Raw genomic sequence first — 24,013 nt, 5'->3', positions numbered from 1 at the left:
TAAGCTGTCTAATTTGTTTGACAAGTATCCTTGTTTACATAACAGCTAAATACATTATCCATTTTGACAGTTTGAGGGAATGGCGTGTAGGTGGGTGGCTTGCTAATTATCTCTGCAGGGATGAAGTTGGCTTGGATGTAAAAACTGTATCATCCGTTCATCTGGCCTCCCTGATAGTCCTTCTGCTACTGAGACATTGTTTCCGGACCAAAGCCAGCCATAACAGAAAATAGTTCATAAGGGCTGTAACTATTTCATCTTAAAACCTGTGTTAATGTATAAAATATTTCATTACCTCAGTGCTGTATGCATTGTGAAACTGGCCCCTGTAGTCTTAAACTCCTTGAAATATCTTCATGAAACAGCCAAGGAGAGGTTGTCGGGTAGCCAAGTGGTAAAAGCATTCGCTCATCACGCCGAAGACCCGGGGTTCGATTTCCTACATGGGTACAATGTGTGAAGCCCATTTCTGGTGTCCCCCGCCGTGTTATTGCTGGAATATTGTTAAAAGTGGCGTAAAACCAAACTTACTCACTCACTCACAGCCAAGGCTAAAGTATTGCATATTTATTTTGTATACAGAATTTAGAAATTTTGCTGTTGCTATCATGGTAGTTTAATAAAACGAGTGATGTAAAAATTATCAGTTTTAGATGATGTTTTTCAAGTTGACTCTTCCACACAATGGATTCATTTCACCATGTTCAAGGAAATTGATTCTTATGGTGTAAACAATGATTGGATAATAATAAGCGATATTTGGTTCATTACCTTGATATTCTGACAGAAAAGTATTTGTCCATATGGCCTACACGCTTCAATTTTTCACTGATCAGCTACCATAGGTTTGGATAAATTACACAGGTTTGCTGAATTGCCTAGCACTGCCATTTTGTTTATTTCTTGTGAGAGGATAACGAATGTATCAGAAAGTGTAATGAAGCCAGCATTGCATCCATTTGACACATTGTGATGGATTCTCTTCATGATCTTTTCAAATGAATATATTTTTAGAAGACACAGATTTACTTTTGTTGAATGTCATATTTTTCCCCAAAGTTGTGAATGTCATATTTTGGGATTTGTTGCCCATATCAAAAATGAATAACTCACACTTACCCCCTACTATTACTGGGTTAAAACATAAAGTCATACCGTATTCGACTTCATAAGCGCCCCGCTCTAATAAGCGATATTTGCTAATATATTGGCTAGTGAACAATCCGAATCAGCACCCCTTCCGATTGATCAATGTACATAAGACTTATTTATTCGTGTATTATATGCACTCGTGTGTTATATGCACCCTTAATTATGGGTAATTAAATTCTTGAAAAATATATCTGTCGTATGTAAACATTTCAGGCTGTCAGCATAAACCACGAAAATTATGATCATTCAACTCAAAATAATATTCTAATAAGCGCCCCCTATTTCTAATTTTGAGAGCGCCCTGGGCGCTAATTATGTTGAATACGGTAATACATACAAAATGGAGGTCACACTTCCATACTATCTTGATACAGAAAGAATTACATGTGCTGCTCAAAGATTTAATAAAATTTAATAAAAACAAAAATATTTTTGGCCCTTAGTCCCTGTTGTTTGGTGGCAATGGAACATTCAAACCTGAATAATTAAATTTTCGTTGTGTTCATTGTAATTCCTGCATTCTGATTAACTGAATCAGTCTCTTGGTTAATGTATTCATTTCCAAATGAATGTAAAAATTTAAGCCACGCCCCAAAATGGACTGTTTTTATTACTAAGGAATGTTGGGGAATCCCAATGTTACAATCAGGGAATTCCCTTTCACGTGTATAGTCATGCACAGGACATTTAACGAAATTCATGCATAGTCTTGATCCAAACCAGCCTTTGAGGCTGAAGGCCAAGAAAGAACAAAGCACCAAACGTGCAGGCTTACTTGCCTGTTTTTTTCGCATGGGCTTCACAAATTTCATGTCTTAGGGTTTCATTCTCATCCCCATTTTTTGAACGCAGATTCATGCAGTTTGCACATCAGTTTTTCGATTCATACCTCAATGAACTGAAAAAAATACACTATCAATCCTTAATTACAAACAATCAAACTGAAAAACTATGCAATGCACTGAATTTTACCATGTTTACCATCAAAAGCCACAATACAGGTATGATGCCATTAACTATGTAACATATTTTTTATCAATATATCAATGTATGATATCTGATTATTGTATCAAAACTTTATGAATGATGATCACTATGAATTGTCCCACCCCCCGTAACTAAAACACAGACACCTGATAATGGAAGACATCAACTATAAGACATTTAGCAAGACTTTAGCTTCAGACGAGTGGTTCAACACAGCCCATTTGAACCAATCAGTGCTGTCCTCTTTGAAGTCATTTTAATGATTCTGATTGGTATGTAGGTTTCTCAGAGCGACATTGTTTTTCTCAAGTTGAATGGAGGTTTTCAATAATAGGAGGTTCCAATGGTTTGTCTTTCCCAGACTAATTGGGACGGTGGGGTGGCATAGTGGTTAAAGTGTTCGCTCTTCACGCCGAAGGCCCGGGTTTGATTCCCCACATGAGAACAATGTTCAGGGGTGATAATCTTCCCGGATCCGTGAATTTCCGCAAATTTTAGTGACCACAAATTTGTTAAACATCCCTCATAAACACCCCCATTATGGGCTATGCTCTGTTGAAAAGAAGTTCCAGCTGACAAGGAATATATCCATCCTCATCCCTGAATGTGTGAAGCCCATGGCTGATGTCACCTGCCGTGATACTGCTGGAATATTGCTAAAAGCGGTGTAAAACCGTACTCACTCACTCCCAGGCTAATTATCTGTAGGCCACTGTAAACATAGGTGCAATATTGCTATAAAATAACAAAACTCTTTTCTCTCCAACTTGAAAATGATTTTTGTTGCTAAAGTGTCTTAGTTGTTGTGATACCAACTAACAACACCAGCAACAACAATGGTTTAACAAAGTTATTTATTGATGCCATGATCACATTGAGTACATTAATTACATGGTTGTCGAACAGCAATCACATACCAGACCCAGATGTTACATTGCCAGATACATGTTTTTCGATTCTGCAAAAGTCAATCTGCATAATCGGCAGTAACACAACTATGCCTTTCTTATATGACCTAAGGCATTGAACTTTGTGACACACTTAGAGTGCTTTTGGTACTTGAAGGAAATATTATCCTTCGTGAGCTATTTACCATACCTTCAGCTGTTGTTAATTATAGGTTTTAGTACATTTCCCTGTGGGATATCACGAGGTGGAATATGTACCAAGTGCCCATGATTTAACTGATTAAAATGGGGGATCAGTTTGTTCTGAAGTTGTCACCGAGATGTTTATGCCATGAGTTTGGGTTCATTGCTCATGTTATCAATCACTGCTTTGTCTGGGATAGAATTGATTTGTTGTAAATATTACAGACTGTTGCATAAAACAATATTCACTTACTATTTTTAAAGTTCAGGGACAATGGGTTGCCATGTCATCTATGGTGCATACCTTAATAGTGCTATACTTCTCTTGTTATGTACTAATATTTTTAGTCTACTAGTCCTTATAATGGTAACATGTTGTAAAACCCTTAAAATGGCAAATGTCTAGTAGTTCTTATGATACCTTAACTATTGGGCAATCTGGCAGGACTATTGTGTCTGCTTGTACTACTGTAGTGTTAGCCCACTGAGATTACCATGCTGCATTTTAACAGGTACAGTATACTGACTCCATGCCAACCAGTCCTTATTTTAACCCCTTAATGCCAATGCCAGGCAGGGTAACAACAAGTACCATTTTTAGTGTCTTATGGTAGGACGAGGACTGGGATCAAACCCTTGAGCTTTTACTCTCCAGGCGGACACTTGACCACCAGACCACTGAGGTGGTCTGCTGTTTGTATCCCAAGGCGGACACTCAACCACTAGAGTGGTTTGTATCCCAAGGCGGACACTCAACCACTAGACCACTGAGGTGGTCTGCTGTTTGTATCCCAAGGCGGACACTCAACCACTAGACCACTGAGGTGGTCTGCTGTTTGTATCCCAAGGCAGACACTCAACCACTAGACCACTGAGGTGGTCTGCTGTTTGTATCCCAAGGCAGACACTCGACCACTAGTCCACTGAGGTGGTCTGCTGCTTGTATCCCAAGGCAGACACTCGACCACCAGTCCACTGAGGTGGTCTACTGCTTGTATCCCACCAGAGCGGACACTTGACCACTAGTCCACTGAGGTTATCTACTGCTTGTATCCCAAGGCGGACACTCGACCACTAGTCCACTGAGGTTATCTACGGCTTGTATCCCAGGGCGGACACTCGACCACTAGTCCACTGAGGTGGTCTACTGCTTGTATCCCAAGGCGGACACTCGACCACCAGTCCACTGAGGTGGTCTGCTGTTTGTATCCCAAGGTGGTCACTCGACCACTAGTCCACTGAGTTGGTCTACTGCTTGTATCCCAGGGCGGACACTCGACCACTAGTCCACTGAGGTGGTCTACTGCTTGTATCCCAAGGCAGACACTCGACCACCAGACCACTGAGGTGGTCTGCTGTTTGTATCCCAAGGTGGACACTCAACCACCAGTCCACTGAGGTGGTCTGCTGTTTGTATCCCAAGGTGGACACTCGACCACTAGTCCACTGAGGTGGTCTACTGCTTGTATCCCAAGGCAGACACTCGACCACCAGACCACTGAGGTGGTCTGCTGTTTGTATCCCAAGGTGGTCACTCGACCACTAGTCCACTGAGGTGGTCTACTGCTTGTATCGCAAGGCAGACACTTGACCACCAGACTACTGAGGTGGTCTACGGCTTGTATCCCACCAGGGCAGACACTCAACCACTAATCCACTGAGGTGGTCTACTGCTTGTATCCCAAGGCAGACACTCGACCACTAGTCCACTGAGGTGGTCTACTGCTTGTATCCCAAGGCGGACACTCTACCACTAGACCACTTAAGTGGTCTGCTGTTTGTATCCTAAGGTGGACACTCGACCACTAGTCCACTGAGGTGGTCTACTGCTTGTATCCCAAGGCGGACACTCAACCACTAGACCACTGAGGTGGTCTGCTGTTTGTATCCCAAGGCGGACACTCGACCACTAGTCCACTGAGGTGGTCTACTGCTTGTATCCCAAGGCGGACACTCGACCACCAGTCCACTGAGTTGGTCTACTGCTTGTATCCCAGGGCGGACACTCAACCACCAGTCCACTGAGGTTATCTACTGCTTGTATCCCAAGGCGGACACTCGACCACCAGTCCACTGAGGTGGTCTGCTGTTTGTATCCCAAGGTGGACACTCAACCACCAGTCCACTGAGGTTATCTACTGCTTGTATCCCAAGGCGGACACTCGACCACCAGTCCACTGAGGTGGTCTGCTGTTTGTATCCCAAGGTGGTCACTCGACCACTAGTCCACTGAGTTGGTCTACTGCTTGTATCCCAAGGCGGACACTCGACCACCAGTCCACTGAGGTGGTCTACTGCTTGTATCCCAAGGCGGACACTCGACCACCAGTCCACTGAGGTGGTCTACTGCTTGTATCCCAAGGCGGACACTCGACCACCAGTCCACTGAGGTGGTCTACAGCTTGTATCCCAAGGCGGACACTCGACCACCAGACCATTGAGGTGGTCTACTGCTTGTATCCCAGGGTGGACACCCGACCACCAGTCCACTGAGGTGGTCTACGGCTTGTATCCAAGGCGGACACTCGACCACCAGACCACTGAGGTGGTCTACTGCTTGTATCCCAAGGCGGACACCCGACCACCAGTCCACTGAGGTGGTCTACGGCTTGTATCCCAAGGCGGACACTCGACCACTATTCCACTGAGGTGGTATACTGCTTGCATCCCAGATTTACCCCGATTATTATTATTTATTTGCCAACACCATACTGGTGTTGAATGATGCATCTTAGACCTGCATCACTTTGGGAATGCCTCGAACACGTGGTATAACCGAAATACTTGAAGCAGCATTAAACCCAACTTGTTAAACTAACTCGAGTCAAACAGAAACTCTTAATTTCAGATTGAAAATAGTGCTGTGGTTGAGAATCTGTAGCCTATTTCTTGCGCCAACCCTAGCAAGTTAATCTTGCTTATATTGATCCAAAACATTAACCTCATTTGGGTGTGTAATAAATTTTATCTCCATTGCCCCGTATGCCAAGTTGGAGGAAGGGACAGCGTTCAACACTAGCCTCCACTATGCTGGTTGTCGGGACATGGCTAACCATGCCAACAGGTTGTCATCTGATTTACTATTTCTGTTTATGTTTATCAGCATCATAAACAAGCGATGGGGTCTGGGAGATTTAGGGGCCTGGGAGATGAAAATGTGCTAGTGAAAATGCTCAAGGACTCTTATTCCTCCTAATTCCTGATACTATATAATATGTGTGGACATAACGGTTATTTGAACAAAATAGTCATTAAGTTTTTTCATTTCTTTGTTGAAACAAAAAGCATCTTTATTTCAATAATTATCATAGCCTGTAACTACCCATGGAGACGTGGTGCAGGTGTCAGTGTAAAGTTACTTGACACATTGCGCCATCTTACACTTCATGAAAAAACAAGCAGCTATAGCTCAAGTCACACGCTCAGGGCTGCAAGTCAATAAAACTTCTCCTGTATATTTTGTTACACTTGTTCAGTAATGCAGAACTAATTAATTTGTTATCAATATATCAGTTGCAGCCTCTTGCCAGGGTAGCTAGACTGTTGTTATCATGGTCTTGTTGAAGTGGGAAGGTCAAGGACACTGTTGTGCAGATTGTATACATGCATATTAGCCAGGGATGTGAACACAGGGTCCATATTGTACTGGGTACAGCTGGCACGTTGTCTAAATGGTACTGGGTACAGCTGGCACGTTGTCTAAATGGTACTGGGTACAGCTGGCACGTTGCCTAAATGGTACTGAGTACAGCTGGCACGTTGTCTGAATGGTACTGGGTACAGCTGGCACGTTGTCTAAATGGTACTGAGTACAGCTGGCACATTGTCTGATTGGTACTGGGTACAGCTGGCACATTGTCTAAATGGTACTGGGTACAGCTGGCACATTGTCTAAATGGTACTGGGTTAGATAGTTTTATTTTTTATTTATTGCTTAATGCTGCACTAAGCAATATTCCAGAGGTATGACGGCAGTTGGTAAATAATTGAGTCTGGACCAGATAAGCGAGTGTTTGACATCATGAGCATTGATCTACACAATTGGGATACAATGACATGCATTAACCAAGTCCATGAACCTGACTACCCAGTCCCGTTAGTCGCCTCTTACAACAAACATGGGTTTCTGAATACAAATTCTTTACACTGACAGTAGGGTCACAGGCGTCAATGTAGCATCAGAATCCAATTCCATCCGGACCATGTATCAGCTGTACCCAGTACCATCAGAACCCTGTACAATCTAGATCATGTACCATCAGAACCCAGTACAATCTAGATCATGTACCATCAGAACCCAGTACAATCTAGATCATGTACCCTCAGAACCCAGTACAATCTAGATCATGTACCTTCAGAACCCAGTAGAATCTAGATCTCGTACCATCAGAACCCAGTACAATCTAGATCATGTACCTTCAGAACTCAGTACAATCTAGATCATGTACTCTCCGAACCCAGTACAATCTAGATCATGTACCATTTGAATCCAGTACAATCTAGATCATGTATCCTCAGAACCTCTAACAATCTAGATCACATACCATCTGAACCCAATACAATCTAGATCTCATACCCTCAGAACCCAGTACAATCTAGATCATGTACCATCAGAATCCAGTACAATCTAGATCATGTACCATCAGAACCCTGTACAATCTTGATTATGTACCATCAGAACCCAGTACAAGCTAGATCTCGTACCATCAGAACCCAGTACAATCTAGATCATGTACCATTTAAATCCAGTACAATCTAGATCACGTACCCTCAGAACCCAGTACAATCTAGATCATGTAGCATCAGAACCCAGTACAATCTAGGTCATATACCCTTAGAACCCAGTACAATCTAGACCATGTACCATTTGAATCTAGTACAATCTAGATCATGTACCTTCAGAACTCAGTACAATCTAGATCATGTACTCTCCGAACCCAGTACAATCTAGATCATGTACCATTTGAATCCAGCACAATCTAGATCATGTATCCTCAGAACCTCGTACAATCTAGATCACGTACCATCTGAACCCAATACAATCTAGATCTCATACCCTCAGAACCCAGTACAATCTAGATCATGTACCATCAGAATCCAGTACAATCTAGATCATGTACCATCAGAACCCTGTACAATCTTGATTATGTACCATCAGAACCCAGTACAAGCTAGATCTCGTACCATCAGAACCCAGTACAATCTAGATCATGTACCATTTAAATCCAGTACAATCTAGATCACGTACCCTCAGAACCCAGTACAATCTAGATCATGTAGCATCAGAACCCAGTACAATCTAGGTCATATACCCTTAGAACCCAGTACAATCTAGACCATGTACCATTTGAATCTAGTACAATCTAGATCATGTACCATCAGAACCCAGTACAATCTAGATCATGTACCATTTGAACCTAGTACAATCTAGGTCATGTACCATGTAGCAGGCCTTAAAGTTACGACTAAAATCCTCTCTACTATACAAAATTGAGAGTTACCCAAATGATTATGTTTCTAGGTTTGTCAGCAACATACCCGTGCTCATCGAAGTGGTAAATGTCTGAGACCTGCATCACTTCGGGCTTTCCTCCCACATTAAGCTGACACGCCGTGATATAACTGGAATACTGTTAAAAGTGGCGTTAAACCCAACTCACTCACTCACTCTATATATTCAGTTATTAGTTTAGACCTTGCTTTTCCAACTATGTTGGTTGGAGTGATAGGTTTGTATAATCTGTTCGATGGATCACTGTTTATAATTATGGATAAGAATGAGACATATATCTCTTGTTTGGTTTCTGGAACCTTATCTAAACAGTAAACAAAAAACAAGTGTCTGTCATAGCCTTGGTAGAATTCAGCTCATTCATTTAACGTATGAAAAAGTACCATTTTCAATTTTTCGTTGCATTTAATAAGAACGTATCTTATAAACATAAATACTACTATGAATTTGGAAATAATTCAGTTCTGATGATGCTGATTGGTCAATCAGGGTTCAAATGTTACCATGGTTACAGGTGGTACTGGGATTTATAAACTGAAGAGGTGGGGTGAGGTGAAATTGGGTTTAATGATGCGTCCAAGATTATTGCACTTATATAGCGACGTACATGTACGTGTGTGTGTTTGTGTGGCTGCTTGTACTAGTCCGGACTGATGCTGATTTATGGTGCTAGCCCACTGAGACACCATGCCACAGTTAAACATGAATACCCCACTCAGACACAGTATACTGACTCTGAGCCGACCAGTCCTTGTTTAAGCCCCTTAATGCCGAGCGCCAGACAGGGTAACAACAAGTACCATCTTTTAACGTCTTTTGGTATGACACGGCCGGGGATCGAACCGCGGACCTTCCGCTCTCCGGGCGGATGTTCTACCACTAGACCACGGAGGCAGTCCTATATATAAACTGAAGAAGCTAATATTTATTTAAGAGTACTGTAGGTAGGTATTTTTAAATAACTGTGCACAATAATTTTGTGCGTTCGGTTTCAAATTCAGTTTAGTGCAGTTAACATGGTTAAATCTACAGGTAACCTAACTCTACATTGAGAACACTGTATGTTATCTCCTAAATATATCTCCCACCAGCCAGTTCTGTTTAGAACCATCACTGATTATAAGCTTGACATGCCTTTCCAAGTCTGATCTATGTAATTCAGTGCTTTGACAATGAGGTAAATGTCATTTATTCGTTATAATTTTCAGTAATGCATGATTAATATTCAGTTGGTGATTCCTGCTTTCGCTGTACAATATTGGCTGCATGAACGGAAGCAATCAACAGCTGGCCGCGACAGTGACTGTGCCTCTTTGAAGCATTCTGATAAAAAATGTAAGCAATGTTTTGATGCTATTAATTAGATTATTTGCTCTTTTGGTTGGTCATACATATAATGAGGGTGGCAGTGTGCATATGATTGACTGCGCATACAACCAATTGGCACGAAAAACACCTTGGATAAACACCATGTGTTGAGGGGAATGTGTAAATATTTCCAAGAAACTTGCACAAAGGTGTGTTTTGCTGGAATCCCTGCTTTGCGTCTCGATGGGGACATGATCAACAAATTGAAGTAAGTGTAATGAACACTTGATGGTGCAGGAGCATGTGGAGATAGCAGTGAGTTGATGTCATACAGTTAACTTTTATTTTGATTCCCCCCCAAACCAGTGAAAATTGTATGTATTTATTTTTATACCACTGTGTACTCAGATGCAAAATTAATTGAACATTTTCTGATTAAGCTTATTGTGATTTCTTGGAAGCAGATTTATAGCACAAATTATGCACTCAATAGGCTTTCTACTGATCTAGGTTTTTTCAAAATCAGAATTTAAGCAACTCCAAAATTTAAGATTCAAATTCTTCCTTGAAATGTTAAATGTTTGTTTGTCAACACATTTAGGAGATATGTCTGGTTATAATCCTTTCCCATTAGAGATTACATCTGTTGTTTGGATGGGGAAGAGTGTTTGAGGTGTGAACCCCTCTTTCCTCTCCCCCCCCCCCCCCCCCACACACACACACACACACACCACCCTACACACACACACACATACACACCACCCTACACACACCACCACCACCACCACCCCCCCCACACACACACACACACACCACCCTACACACACCACCACCCCCACACACACACACCACCCCCACCCTACCCCCACACCACCCTACACACCCCACCCCCCACCCCACCCCACCGCACCCTACACACACACACACACACACACACACACACACACACACACACACACACACACACACACACACACCTCTGCCTTTGTTGGGCAACCTTGGTCTGTCTCTATTTCTCTATTTTGTTGCATACAAACTCATAAGATTGATAAATCTGTAAAGTTATATACAGTCCACATCCTTGTAGTTATCATTAATTTTCATTTATTGATAGATTTAAAATTATATGATCACATTTACTTCTGCCTTTGCATATGCAAAGTGAGAATATAAGTTAGATTGTTGCTCATAATATAAGTCACTGGATAGTTTGGTCCAGACTTGATTATTTATCGTTGTACAAAGTCCAATGTCATCTAAAATATTGTTGAATTTTGTGTTAAACAACCAACAACATCTTTCCTCCCACATAAAACTGACATGCGAGGAATAAATTGAATACTGTTCAAAGCGGAATTACATCAACCTCCTCACCTCAGACAGTTTATTAATGTGTCAGATATCACATTCAGACATCAGGCCTCAAAGTTGTGACTAAAACGGTCGCCAATGCGACTTAAATTTCAGTTTGGCTACCGTCTAAAATGCAGAGGTAGCCAAATGACTACCTTATAAAATATCTTGTGGCGACTAAATTCTATTGTTACACATCTGGGCCCACTTGCACAGAGCGATCTTAGCGCTGCAACTATTGTAAGCCTATGTTAAAGTATGGGAGTTACGATCATCTTAGTGCTAAGATCGCTTTGTGCAAGTGGGTCCAGATGTGTAACAATAAAATTTAGTCATCACAAGATATTTAATAAGGTGGTCATTAATGTAATTAGTACTTTATTTAAGTTGACAGTGCTCACTGGATAAGCAAGCCTGAACGATATACCTATATAATCATGTAACATGAATTGCATCATTGTTCGAGTCACAAAATCAAGTACAGTTTCCACTAATATACAATTCCAAGACTAGTGCTATAACTTGTACATATTATAATATTTATTTGATAAAAGATAATTTCAAATGGTTTGGGCTACCTACAATATTAGCTTGACTTCTTGATTTTACCACTGTCTACTTGGAAAAAAATACTTGTAGCCATATGGCTACTTTGTAAATAATGTAAACTTTGAGGCCTGGGCATTGTTTCTATTGTTTCATAAAACCATGCACGTAACAGCCATTGCTGAATTGAACTAGATCTTAAAAGTATAATTTCAAGTATCAAGTGTATCAAACTATATTACAGGAAAAGCAAGTTTTTTTAATCATGCCACTCTTCTAGAGCTGGGACGAGTCCAAATTTACTTCCCGGGTACCCACACCCCTATTACCCACCCCTACCCGGGTACCCACTGTAGGTCTCAAGAGATGTCTCAAAATGTCTGATTGGGGACATTTTTTGGCATATCCTTAGCAAAGTGTATTTAGATACACGTATAAAACAATCTGGCCATTCATACACAGAAGTTGAATTAAGTTATATCTTTATTCAACCATATGAAAAATCAGAAGGAATGGGTGCACAGTCAGTAAGAAATGTGAACATTAGTGACTTGTAGTGTAACCATAGAGTTCTAGATAATTTTTGTCATTAAACAATAGATCACGTGACTAACCACGGGTCCGGGTAGTCCTGTGGGGACCCGGGTCCTACTCAGTACCCACCCGACCCGGGTACCCGAGTTACCCGTCCCAGCCCTACACTATTCCTGGCAATAGTCCTGCTATCCCATGTACATATTGTACAGGGGCGGTCGGGTAGCCTAGTGGTTAAAGCGTTCGCTCGTCACGCCGAAGACCTGGGTTCGATTCCCGACATGGGTACAATGTGTGAAGCCCATTTCTGGTGTCCCCCGCCGTGATATTGCTGGAATATTGCTAAAAGCGGCGTAAAACCAAATCACTCACTCACTCACTCACATATTGTACAGCCTTGTATGGTGTCTCAACAACAACTTGTTGCATGCATGTGTTGCGCCACACCGTTAGTCACCTCTGCAATAATGGCCTATATCTTGTGAGGATTCTGTGAAACACCACTGCAGCCAGGTCACTTCAAACTCTCAGTACACTCTCTATGAGGATGACTGCTTTGCTGCTTTTCAAGTCTGGCTATTTTAATGTGATATTGTGTTTGTAGACTCTTTGAAGATGGGAGGTCTTCTCCAGTTTAATATGTGAGATGAGGGCATGCATGTCGACTGGCTGCCGTCTAGACGAAGATGTGTCTGGTACAGCACTCACATCAACCTGTCTCCTACAATACCAACATTCTGTTCACTTGTGAAGGGAAGGGCACAAATTGAAGTAACATATATTTGAAAGAAAACCTAAATTGGTTATACATGGTATATGCATTAAATATGTTCACATGCAAGTTGTAGTGATCTGTCCCTATTATACCATGTATACCAATACTAGTCTTTATATAGCAGAGATTTTGCTATTGCTTCATAAATAACATAGAGAGAGGTGGTGAAAGTAGCGGGTGCTTGAGAATTGGTCTACAGAATAAGTAATCTTGGATCACTAGCCATGTTATAAGTATTACTACCATGTTGAACATAGTGACTATGAAAAGGACCCTGTAACTTACCGTATTCGACGTAATAAGCGCCCAGGGCGCTTTCAAAATTAGAAATAGGGGTCTCTTATTAGAATATTATTTTGGTGGAAAAAACAGTTGAAAGATAAATTTCGTGGTTTAGGCTAACGGCCAGACTGATCATATACGACAGATATATTTTTCCAGATTTTAATTGCCCTTAATTAAGGGTGCATATAACACACGAGTGCGTATTATACACAAATAAATAAGTCTTGTGTACATTGATCAATCGGAAGGGGTGCTAATTGGGATTGTTCACTAGCCAATATATTAGCAAATATCGCCGTGGGAGCTTATTAGAGTGGGGCGCTTATTACGCTGAATATGGTACATCCTTAACATTACCAAGAGAATCATATGAATTCTGTTTATACATAAAAGATAATAGCTTGTTTTGACGGGGAGCCACAGCCTGTTTATGCTATATGAATTCGTAAAACTTTATTGGGGATTATCCTGGAAATTTGTACCTATGAGACAAAATCTCCCGTTGTCCAAAACGCATGAGATTGTTGGGAGTGTGATGAGAGTTTGTGTGAGATATTCCATCTTCAAACAGTGGAAACTATTTGATTTTCGTTATTTGTGCCTTGAATTATGATGGAATTAATGTTACTAGGTTATATAGATATATCCTCTTGATCCTATGTTCGAACACTTAATTATTCCAGTGCAGATATTCAAAACTAAGTATAATATTTGATAATGAGCATTGTCAATTGAAATAAAATACTACTTACATTAAAATTTATGTATTTCCGTTCATTGTTGTCTTTAGGAAGAATTATTCGCGAGCATAGATTGTTTAGCAGACGTGTTCACCGTGATCAGCTGTTCATTTCTTTGGCATGCGGGAGACAACAATCTGCCGTTATCAGATTCTAGGTCTTCAACAATGTATGTGTAAATCGTAATTGAATATATTCGAAGTGGTCAGATTGAAATACCAACTGTTGTAATGGTGTTACAGTTTGCTGGCAAAAAATGTATTGAAGGAAATATTGTTGAATTTTTAATTAATTAGTCGCGACAGTTCATCATGTTCATTATTATACAAGAGATATTGTTTCAGAATCACAGCTTTATGTTAACTGTTTTTGACAGGTATCCGAATCATTCTAAAATTTGGATGTATTCAGTCACGATTTATTGTTTGATAAGAATTCAGTTATTTTTTACAGGGTTTGGAAATAATGATGGCATTAATGCAGCTTTAATAGAGTTATTTGAAATATTACACTTCTTAAATTACTAATTTGAAAGTAATTTCTATGAAGCACATTCTAGTTAAGTCCCAAGTGCAAACCATGTGCTGTAAACAAGTATATGGAAATTATTATGGTAAGGCACTAATTTAACCCGGAGAGGCAACTGAAATAACACAACATGCAATTACAAGTATTGTGAGAAACCACTTGCTAACAGTCTCCCGTGTTTTTTAACACTGAGCTCATATGCCAGGCTTGGCTTGGATTTACCTCATGGAGCCTTGCACGCCATCACCAAGTGCCATTCCGTGGCCCAGTGGAACTTATTTATGTAGTGCACCCAATCTCTTTGTAGACTGACTGTGTAGACCCGCCATCTGTCTGCTGGTAATCACAGCCATATGCACTGTTTTGTCTACCCTGTCTCCAGGGTTATCAAGTTCAATGAAGTCTCAACAAATAATCCTCTTTGCTGCTGAGCAACTGGTCTTTGAGTAACATTAACTGCAATCTTAGTAGTGAGCGACTTCGGTGATGAGGGCTTCTGCCAGTCTTGGTGATACCTGTTGCTAGTGTAGTATTCAGAACATGTGTGCATCCCATATCATGATTGATAGACAGTTGATGGTGTCTCAAAACTGGAGGAACAAAAACATTTTTGAGATGTGTTTCCAGATGCTTTGATTCATAGGTGTTTAGAAGAAGCAATTAATCACCTTGGTCTCATCCTCCCCCCCCCCCCCCCCCCCCCTCTAATAAGACTCTGTTTTTCCGATTTCATTTCTTGTCGAAAGTTAATGGAAGGGGATGTTTATTTCAGATTTTAATAAATGACAAGGGTATACAATTTGTAGTATCGCTACCCCTATCCATGTAGCTCATAGGGCTTTGAACCCAAACCCATTTTTTGATTTGCCTGTCACTGTCTGATTCTCCATAACTTAATGTATTATTATGTTTTGTTCCACTTTAAAGTGACATCATTCTTTACAATATCCTGATCTTCCCGTTCCGATTACCATCAGCAATATGTGCCAAAAACATTTGAGTCTCCCGCCTAAACTTGTCTCTTTGCACCGTTAAGTAGTGCCGTTGCTAGTATATGGGCTATTACTCATGTTACTAGATTGAACAAAATTTCGCTACATTTGGGCATTGGACAAGTGGCAGAATGCATTAAAGGCTTATCTAGTTACTTTGCCTTTGGGAAATTCACTATTTCTGATGTCCTTTAGGGTTTTCAGGTAGCTGTTTGACAATCAAGGTGGATCTGTTCAACAAAAGTTCAGTTTGTTGATAACCTCATTTGGAAATAATGGCAATGCTTCAGAGGGCTGGAGTTTTCTTGACCCCTGCCCCAATATGGGCCTGATATGTAAGATACATTCTAATATCATTTGATATCATCAGCTGATAAATGATTCACTTAACCCATACATATTCTTTTTGTTTTGTTTTTTTGTTTTTTGTTTAACGCCTCACTCAGCAATATTCCAGCTATATGACGGCGGTCTGTAAATAATCGAGTCTGGTCCAGACAATCCAGTGATTTACATCATGTACATCGATCCACGCAATTGGGATCGATGACATGCATCAACCAAGTCAGCGAGCCTGACCACCCGATCCCGTTAGTCGCCTTTTACGACAAGCATAGTTGCCTTTTACGGCAAGTATGGGTTGCTGAAGACCTATTCTACCCATACATATTCACATCAACCCAAGGTGTGTTTGAGATCTGCTGATGTGATAATATTCATCTACCATGTTGACAAATGTTAATTGACAAGGAATTCCTTATGTAGACTTATTCAAATGCCAGCTTCCCATGTGAAAATGTTTTGTCGTGTTTTAGAGTTTAAATTAAGTGATAATACCATAAATAGATAATCACTGACTAACTTTCTTATTATCATGATTATTATCCCCACAATGTGGAAGGGGGATATATGAATGGGTGCTGTCTCTCTGTCATTTTGAGCACAACGCAAAAACCATGATAGATAAACTTGGCACATAGATAGGTCTAGTGGTAAACTGATGCCACTTGATAGTTGGGGATTTTTGAGAAATGTATTTTTTAAGTTTCCATGGCAACGACTTTGACTTAGACCATGTAGACTGAAAATGGTGGTAGTGTTCAGCAGACCTGGAAATCCATACAATATTATTTCACCAATCTTGGCACATTGCTAGGTCTAGTGGTAAACTGGTGCCTTTTGATAGTTTGGGATATGTCAAAAAAATATTTTTCAAGTTTCCATGGCAACTTAGACTAAAAATGGCAGTAATGCTTGTTTCCGGAGCAAATCTTGAAAACTGTACAATATTTCTTACCTTGCACACAACCGGACATGTCATATTGGCGGGGGATATGAGTATTTCATGCCTGTTTTTGGTGTCATGCTTGAACCAATATTTGGTGTTGCCTTGTCAACCTCCCTAAGGTTAGACTTGGGGTTACACTGAGCATCATATCAAATGGTAGTGTGATAATCTTTTCTAACATTATGGAACTAGTCTGAGCCAATAACGTTTGAGACTACTAGTACTATCCCGAACATGGCTGTAAGCATAATTTTCAGTATAACTGAGAAGTGCTATATGGACTAGCATTAGCTGAGCTTATTGGACTGAACAAAGTTTTACTCTGGCTTCAGACTATTGGTTAAGGTTACAGATGGCTACTGAAGAGTATAAATACATGTAGAAACATTCAATCACACTCTTCCACAAGAATGTGTTGTCAAATATTGTACTGCTTTAAATAAATCAGTTATCCTCTTGACATGGAAATGATTTATTCACAGGTGTCCATTGGCCCAAAACCTGTTTATGAATAGCAAAGTTGTGTCTGTTATCTCAATCATTCTTGTCTGGAAATTGATTGTATGTCCAAGTATACCTGGCCCAATCTCTACTGTATGTGGTCATGCACTATTACATGTGTCTATGTATTGTGTAGGTAAGCCCTTGTACCTCCAACTCTGTAGAACCGCTACTTGTGTCTGTGTATTGTGTAGGTAAGCCCTTGTACCTCCAACTCTGTAGAACCTCTACGTGAATCTGTGTATTGTGTAGGTAAGCCCTTGTACCTCCAACTCTGTAGAACCTCTACGTGAATCTGTGTATTGTGTAGGTAAGCCCTTGTACCTCCAACTCTGTAGAACCTCTACTTGTGTCTGTGTATTGTGTAGGTAAGCCCTTGTACCTCCAACTCTGTAGAACCTCTACTTGTGTCTGTGTATTGTGTAGGTAAGCCCTTGTACCTCCAACTCTGTAGAACCTCTACGTGAATCTGTGTATTGTGTAGGTAAGCCCTTGTACCTCCAACTCTGTAGAACCTCTACTTGTGTCTGTGTATTGTGTAGGTAAGCCCTTGTACCTCCAACTCTGTAGAACCTCTACTTGTGTCTGTGTATTGTGTAGGTAAGCCCTTGTACCTCCAACTCTGTAGAACCTCTACGTGAATCTGTGTATTGTGTAGGTAAGCCCTTGTACCTCCAACTCTGTAGAACCTCTACGTGAATCTGTGTATTGTGTAGGTAAGCCCTTGTACCTCCAACTCTGTAGAACCTCTACTTGTGTCTGTGTATTGTGTAGGTAAGCCCTTGTACCTCCAACTCTGTAGAACCTCTACTTGTGTCTGTGTATTGTGTAGGTAAGCCCTTGTACCTCCAACTCTGTAGAACCTCTACTTGTGTCTGTGTATTGTGTAGGTAAGCCCTTGTACCTCCAACTCTGTAGAACCTCTACGTGAATCTGTGTATTGTGTAGGTAAGCCCTTGTACCTCCAACTCTGTAGAACCTCTACTTGTGTCTGTGTATTGTGTAGGTAAGCCCTTGTACCTCCAACTCTGTAGAAACTCTACGTGAATCTGTGTATTGTGTAGGTAAGCCCTTGTACCTCCAACTCTGTAGAACCTCTACTTGTGTCTGTGTATTGTGTAGGTAAGCCCTTGTACCTCCAACTCTGTAGAAACTCTACTTGTGTCTGTGTATTGTGTAGGTAAGCCCTTGTACCTCCAACTCTGTAGAACCTCTACTTGTGTCTGTGTATTGTGTAGGTAAGCCCTTGTACCTCCAACTCTGTAGAAACTCTACTTGTGTCTGTGTATTGTGTAGGTAAGCCCTTGTACCTCACTCTGAGATATAGAACCTCTACTTGTGTCTATGTGTTAAGTAGGTCCCTATTTGCTCTGAGGCAGATCTTTTTGTGGAATAGTGAAAATAAAAATTGAGTACTTATTCAAACAGGTGTTAAAGAGATTGTTAAGTAGTTATATTATTGGTACTCCAGTCGAGCATATTATCAGTTTTAACGCTGATATAATTTGCATATCCATTTATACCCGAAGTATTCAGTAAAAAATAGTGAAAATAAAAATTGTTTACTAACCATTCAAACAGGTGTTAATAAGTTGTCATGTATTTTTATTATTGGTACACCAGTCAATCACATTATCAGTTTTAATGCTGATGTAATAAAGAATCCAAAGAATTTTGAAAACAAACATCAGAAGAAACTAAATCTGAAACTCAACTTCTACCAAGAATAATAATTCTGTTATTTGTTATTTTGATTGCTGCATTTGCTTAATATATATCTGATCATGGTTGCTGTAAACAACAGTGAGTTGGAGCGATCTGCCAACCAGTTTACACATGGTTTTGTGGAAATTCATGTAAACTCTATTGAATGAAATTTTGAATGTTATTAAGGAAATTGATTTAAGATGGGACAGTGTAATAACTGGACTAACTTGGGTATGTACAAAATGGTACATACAGAGAGTAGAGGTCACCTCACTTTGAAACACATAGGTATATCATGATCATGAATTTTAGAGAGTGTGTCAGCATTCACTGACAATAAATTATCGACTACCTATGGATTGATTATTAAACTTAAAGTTAGCATGGTTAGAGGTCGATTATCCATCACTTGTATATACAGATTATCAGTTAGGACATTTGGACTGTTGTGGTTATTTCATATGGCTGAGTTGACTTAAATATGTATGTTAAAGAAAGGTTACGTTTTGGGAAAAACGGACCCCCAGTACTTGAAAGTTGACTAAAAGGTGATTGGGTGGACAGATGACTGCTTTGTTTGATACAACTTGGCATGGCGTGCTAGGGAAGACCAACCAGGTGTCCATGTGTGTCATCATACCCCCACTGTCTAGATTGATTCTCACAGTATCAACCACTATGCTGCTTGTTGAAGTGTTATGGCTGCATGCCACTTACCAGGATACAGTTGGTGTGTTCTTTAACGCCGCTTTCAGCAATATTCCAGCTGTATGACGGCGGTCTGTAAATAATCGAATCTGGACCAGACAATACAGTGATTAACATCATGAGCATCTATCCACGCAGTTGGGATCGATGACATGCATCAACCAAGTCAGTGAGCCTGACCACCCGATCCTGTTAGTCGCCTCTTACGACAAGCATAGTTGCCTTTTACGGCAAGTATGGGTTGCTGAAGACCTATTCTACCCCGGATCTTCACGGGTCTGCTAGGATAGAAATTCAGTGTTGCTGGCTCATCTGCATTAAGCCTCACTCACACGCTCATTTTGACTTTTCTGCAAAATATAAAGGAGTCCAGATGATGGAAATTTATTGTGAAGTCTGTAGAGATAGATTTTTGGTTTCAGATGTTATGATCACATCTTGAAAACCTAACTTTGAAGTTGGTGAACATGCTGAAAAGAATCTTTATGAATATCAAAATAACTTCATATATCTAAAAGGATAATTCTCATTTGCGTAAATCTTTTTATTCTCTTTATTGTGTCAGTTTGATAAAGTACATATCTGTAAATAAAGTCTGAACATTTTGTGAATTTTGATTAAGTGACAATATGGAAAAGAACTAACTTGTCATGTATTTGTAACCTGTTCCTAAATGACGTTAATGAGATGAATTGTAGTCTGTGAATGTCCATGCCATCAGAAATATCCGTTTCATGCTGTCTGTTTGATTTATTAATTGAGATAGATGGGAATTGTTAAACTGAACCAACATCCAGATGGTGGAGTAAGAACAGATTTATTTGTTCTGGGTCTGGCTTAGCATGGCATCCCTGTTCAACAGAAGCCATGTGAGAATGCATGTAAGCATGTAAAGATAAGTCTGTTGTTTACCTTTTTCCAAACATTGAAACATGGCAATGAAAGATTATTTGAATGCTTATTTTTCCAAATGGTTGTATTTGTGTACAGAAATGACTTTGAAATTTGTGCATGTATATTGTCATCAATGACAAGTGAACCGTCAGCCATTAGAAAGCAGTAAACATTCAATGAAGGCGGTGTAAACAAGTTCTGTTTAGCACTTGAGTTGTATATTTGTGGTTGACATGGGAAAACACCCTTGATGGTGAATGCAAGCACATGTGACCTACTGTCCAAAGGCCCATTGTAGTTGTATGGGTTCAACATACACGAGACTGGACTAGGTGTAAGGTCAAGTCTGACTTCATCCGTATTGAAATGTCAACAGGATTTGACCAGTGATGTCATGGCTCCAAAGTTTTCTGCAATTGTCATCATTGTTATATGCTGTAGTGGTGTTTGCAGGTCAAACAGTATTCAGCACATATGGGAAACCAAGAGAGTTTGTTGTACATTTTGTGGGGGCGGTTATGGTGTGGGTGAACATGGAGATTGGTCGATACGACAAGCAATGATGGTCACATGCTTGAAATGTGGCAAGGTGTTTTGAAATGAGATTTGGGGCTGTATTTTGATGAACCGTATGTAATAAAAAAAATTAGAATGTTTTCTAGTGGGTTTCTAAATGGATTCTAGTCATCACCTTGTTTTCTGATTGTCACACACACACACACACACACACACACACACACACAGACACAGACACACACACACACACACACACACACACACACACACACACACACACACACACACACACACACACACACACACACAGAAACATCACGCATGCATTCACACACAGATACACAGACACTCTGAGACAATGTATTTATCTTCATTTGAAACTTAGTTTATGGACTGTTCGTGGACATAGGGGTGATTAAGTAAGTTGCAACTGAAGAGGATGTCCAAAGATAAACAGCTTGACTGACAAGAGAGGCTATATTACATTCATCTCAGCACAGAGCAATGACAGTGATGATTTTATTTTCCTTCACATTTTGATATTTCTTGGATGCATCATTGTTTTTAGATACAGTCAAAATGTAAAAAATGGTTAATTATTTCTTGAAATTAATTACAAATGCAAACAATATTCTTCTGTTCTTGAGGCTTCACTGTAAGTATGTCATATCTGGACTTTTGTTATCATGTTTCTATATTTTCTGAAATCACTCATTTTAACTGATTTGTTTGAATTTGTTGCAGAAAAATTTTGACCCGACGAGATCGTGAAGGGGAAAGCGCTACCAAAATGTCTGAACATAAGGACCGCAACCAAAACTGTAGTGCAGTGACCAGTGGCCCAGCTTGTGTGACAGCCACAGAAGAGAATGGACATATCAGTGCAGATGATACACTCAAGAATGGAGTTACTCCAGAGAATAATATCCCATCAAGCAACAGTAATACACAACAGTCAGTGCAGTCCAACAGAGTTAACTCCCCTAATTCATCGCGGCCATCGGTGAACCATAGATCAGGGTCGCCTAACAGCTATTCGGGATCCAATGCACATTCGCGGGGTGGGAGCCCGCAGACGGGTAGTTCGGGGGGTCAGTCGGGTAACTCCCCTCCCAATCATCAACACGTGGTGCATGTACACGTCAATCCTGGAGAGACATTCTCAGTCCGACTTGGAGATCAAATTCAGCATATTCAAGGTAGGTTTTGTGTTCATTGTTTGATAGGCATTACTTAGAAGTTGACGGATGACAAAGTAGATACAATTTATGGATATCAACTTCTTTATTTACTGTAAAGGCGACATTTCGGTAAACATTCTTATGACCGAAATATCAGCCTTAACGGTAAATAAAGAAATTACCCATAAATTGTGACAAGGCTGTTTTGTTGAAGTTGGTTTATATTTATTTTTGTTGATGAATATTATTTATTTATTTATCGGCATGTATGAATGTTTTACTTAAGTAAGGTTTGATAAGGATCCAAACGTGGTACATGTACACTCCAGGGAAAAAAAAAGGGAAGTTATAAATTTATTTAAGCAGTAAATTGTTTAACATGTCACCCTGTGTGTTGCTAATGACTGTAAGTTGATGGGTGGTGTAGCACCACTGGTTGCATCAGTGAGCAGGGGTGTGGTACTTGGCCGATTCATCATGAGAGATCTACAGATAAGCAAAAACAATGGGCTTCATATTTTGAAGACCTTGATTCAGTTTTGATACATTATTCGTAACAAGTACTAAATACATGTAGCGGCCATAAAATTTCCGAGTTCTATGATGGGATTCGAACCACGGACCTTCTGATTAGAGGTTGGATGCCTTGTCCACATGACCAAAGAGGGTAACGCTGTCATTATGCTGACAAGGTAAGGGTGTCATCTGTGTGAAGATCGCCATGTGTGATGTCATGTATCTCTGTAATAAATACGAATTGATGCTTGTGAAGTTCCGAAGATGCTGTAGTTTTCATATATATTGAAAAGTCCAAATGAGATATTCGCCCATAAGGTCGCTTAGCTCATGGTTGATCACACATATTGATCTCATGGAAAAATGGGTTTCACAAAATATACATTTTCATTGATGAATATACAGTCATGCCCCGCTTATACGGACTTTAGATATCCGGAAACCTCGGTTCCCGGACGATTTTCATTCAAAACGAAATAATAACTATATAAATTTACCCGTATATACGGAAATTCAGTTTCCGGAACCGGATGGTCATTTTCATACACAAAACACTGAAATGCACACAAAATTGTCTCACTTACACGGACAATACACTTCCGCTGGTGGTAATCCTTTGATTCGTGAGAAGTCAATTAACCAAGTGACACTGAGTTACGTTTGAGACGAGCTTGTTTATTGTACATGTAATCCCATTCAATAAATATGGTGTCTGTGGAGGTCAGAGGTCAAAGTTGTGACTTCAAACTGTGAGTATGGCCTGTCAACCAGCGAAACGTAAGCGACACGCAGTTACAGCAAGCGAAAAAAGGGAAATTTGTCTGTTTAAGGACAAACACCCGTCAGCAAGTTTGGAAACCATCAGTAAGCATTATGGCACTGAATTTGGACATACCATA

The 24,013-nt window shown here is 40.2% G+C and overlaps 1 protein-coding gene across 3 annotated transcripts in view; it reads left to right on the top strand.

Moving 5' to 3' along the window:
* LOC124117022 (fibronectin type-III domain-containing protein 3A-like) overlaps positions 1-24,013 on the top strand; it is a 175,147-nt gene that overhangs the window by 14,795 nt on the left and 136,339 nt on the right. For 2 of the 3 annotated variants that reach the window (XM_046478693.2, XM_046478691.2), the window contains exon 2: positions 22,162-22,616. In XM_046478693.2, the coding sequence (XP_046334649.2) occupies positions 22,208-22,616 (409 nt within the window). In that variant the 5' untranslated portion in view covers positions 22,162-22,207. Of the gene's footprint in view, positions 1-9,971; positions 10,078-22,161; positions 22,617-24,013 lie in introns of those variants that run through there. The other variant, XM_046478692.2, reaches the window with a different exon arrangement.

Source organism: Haliotis rufescens, unplaced genomic scaffold (assembly GCF_023055435.1).
Source record: "Haliotis rufescens isolate VD_foot unplaced genomic scaffold, xgHalRufe1.0.p SCAF_9, whole genome shotgun sequence".
Classification (NCBI taxonomy): domain Eukaryota; kingdom Metazoa; phylum Mollusca; class Gastropoda; order Lepetellida; family Haliotidae; genus Haliotis; species Haliotis rufescens.
This window is presented reverse-complemented; position numbering and strand designations above follow the sequence as displayed.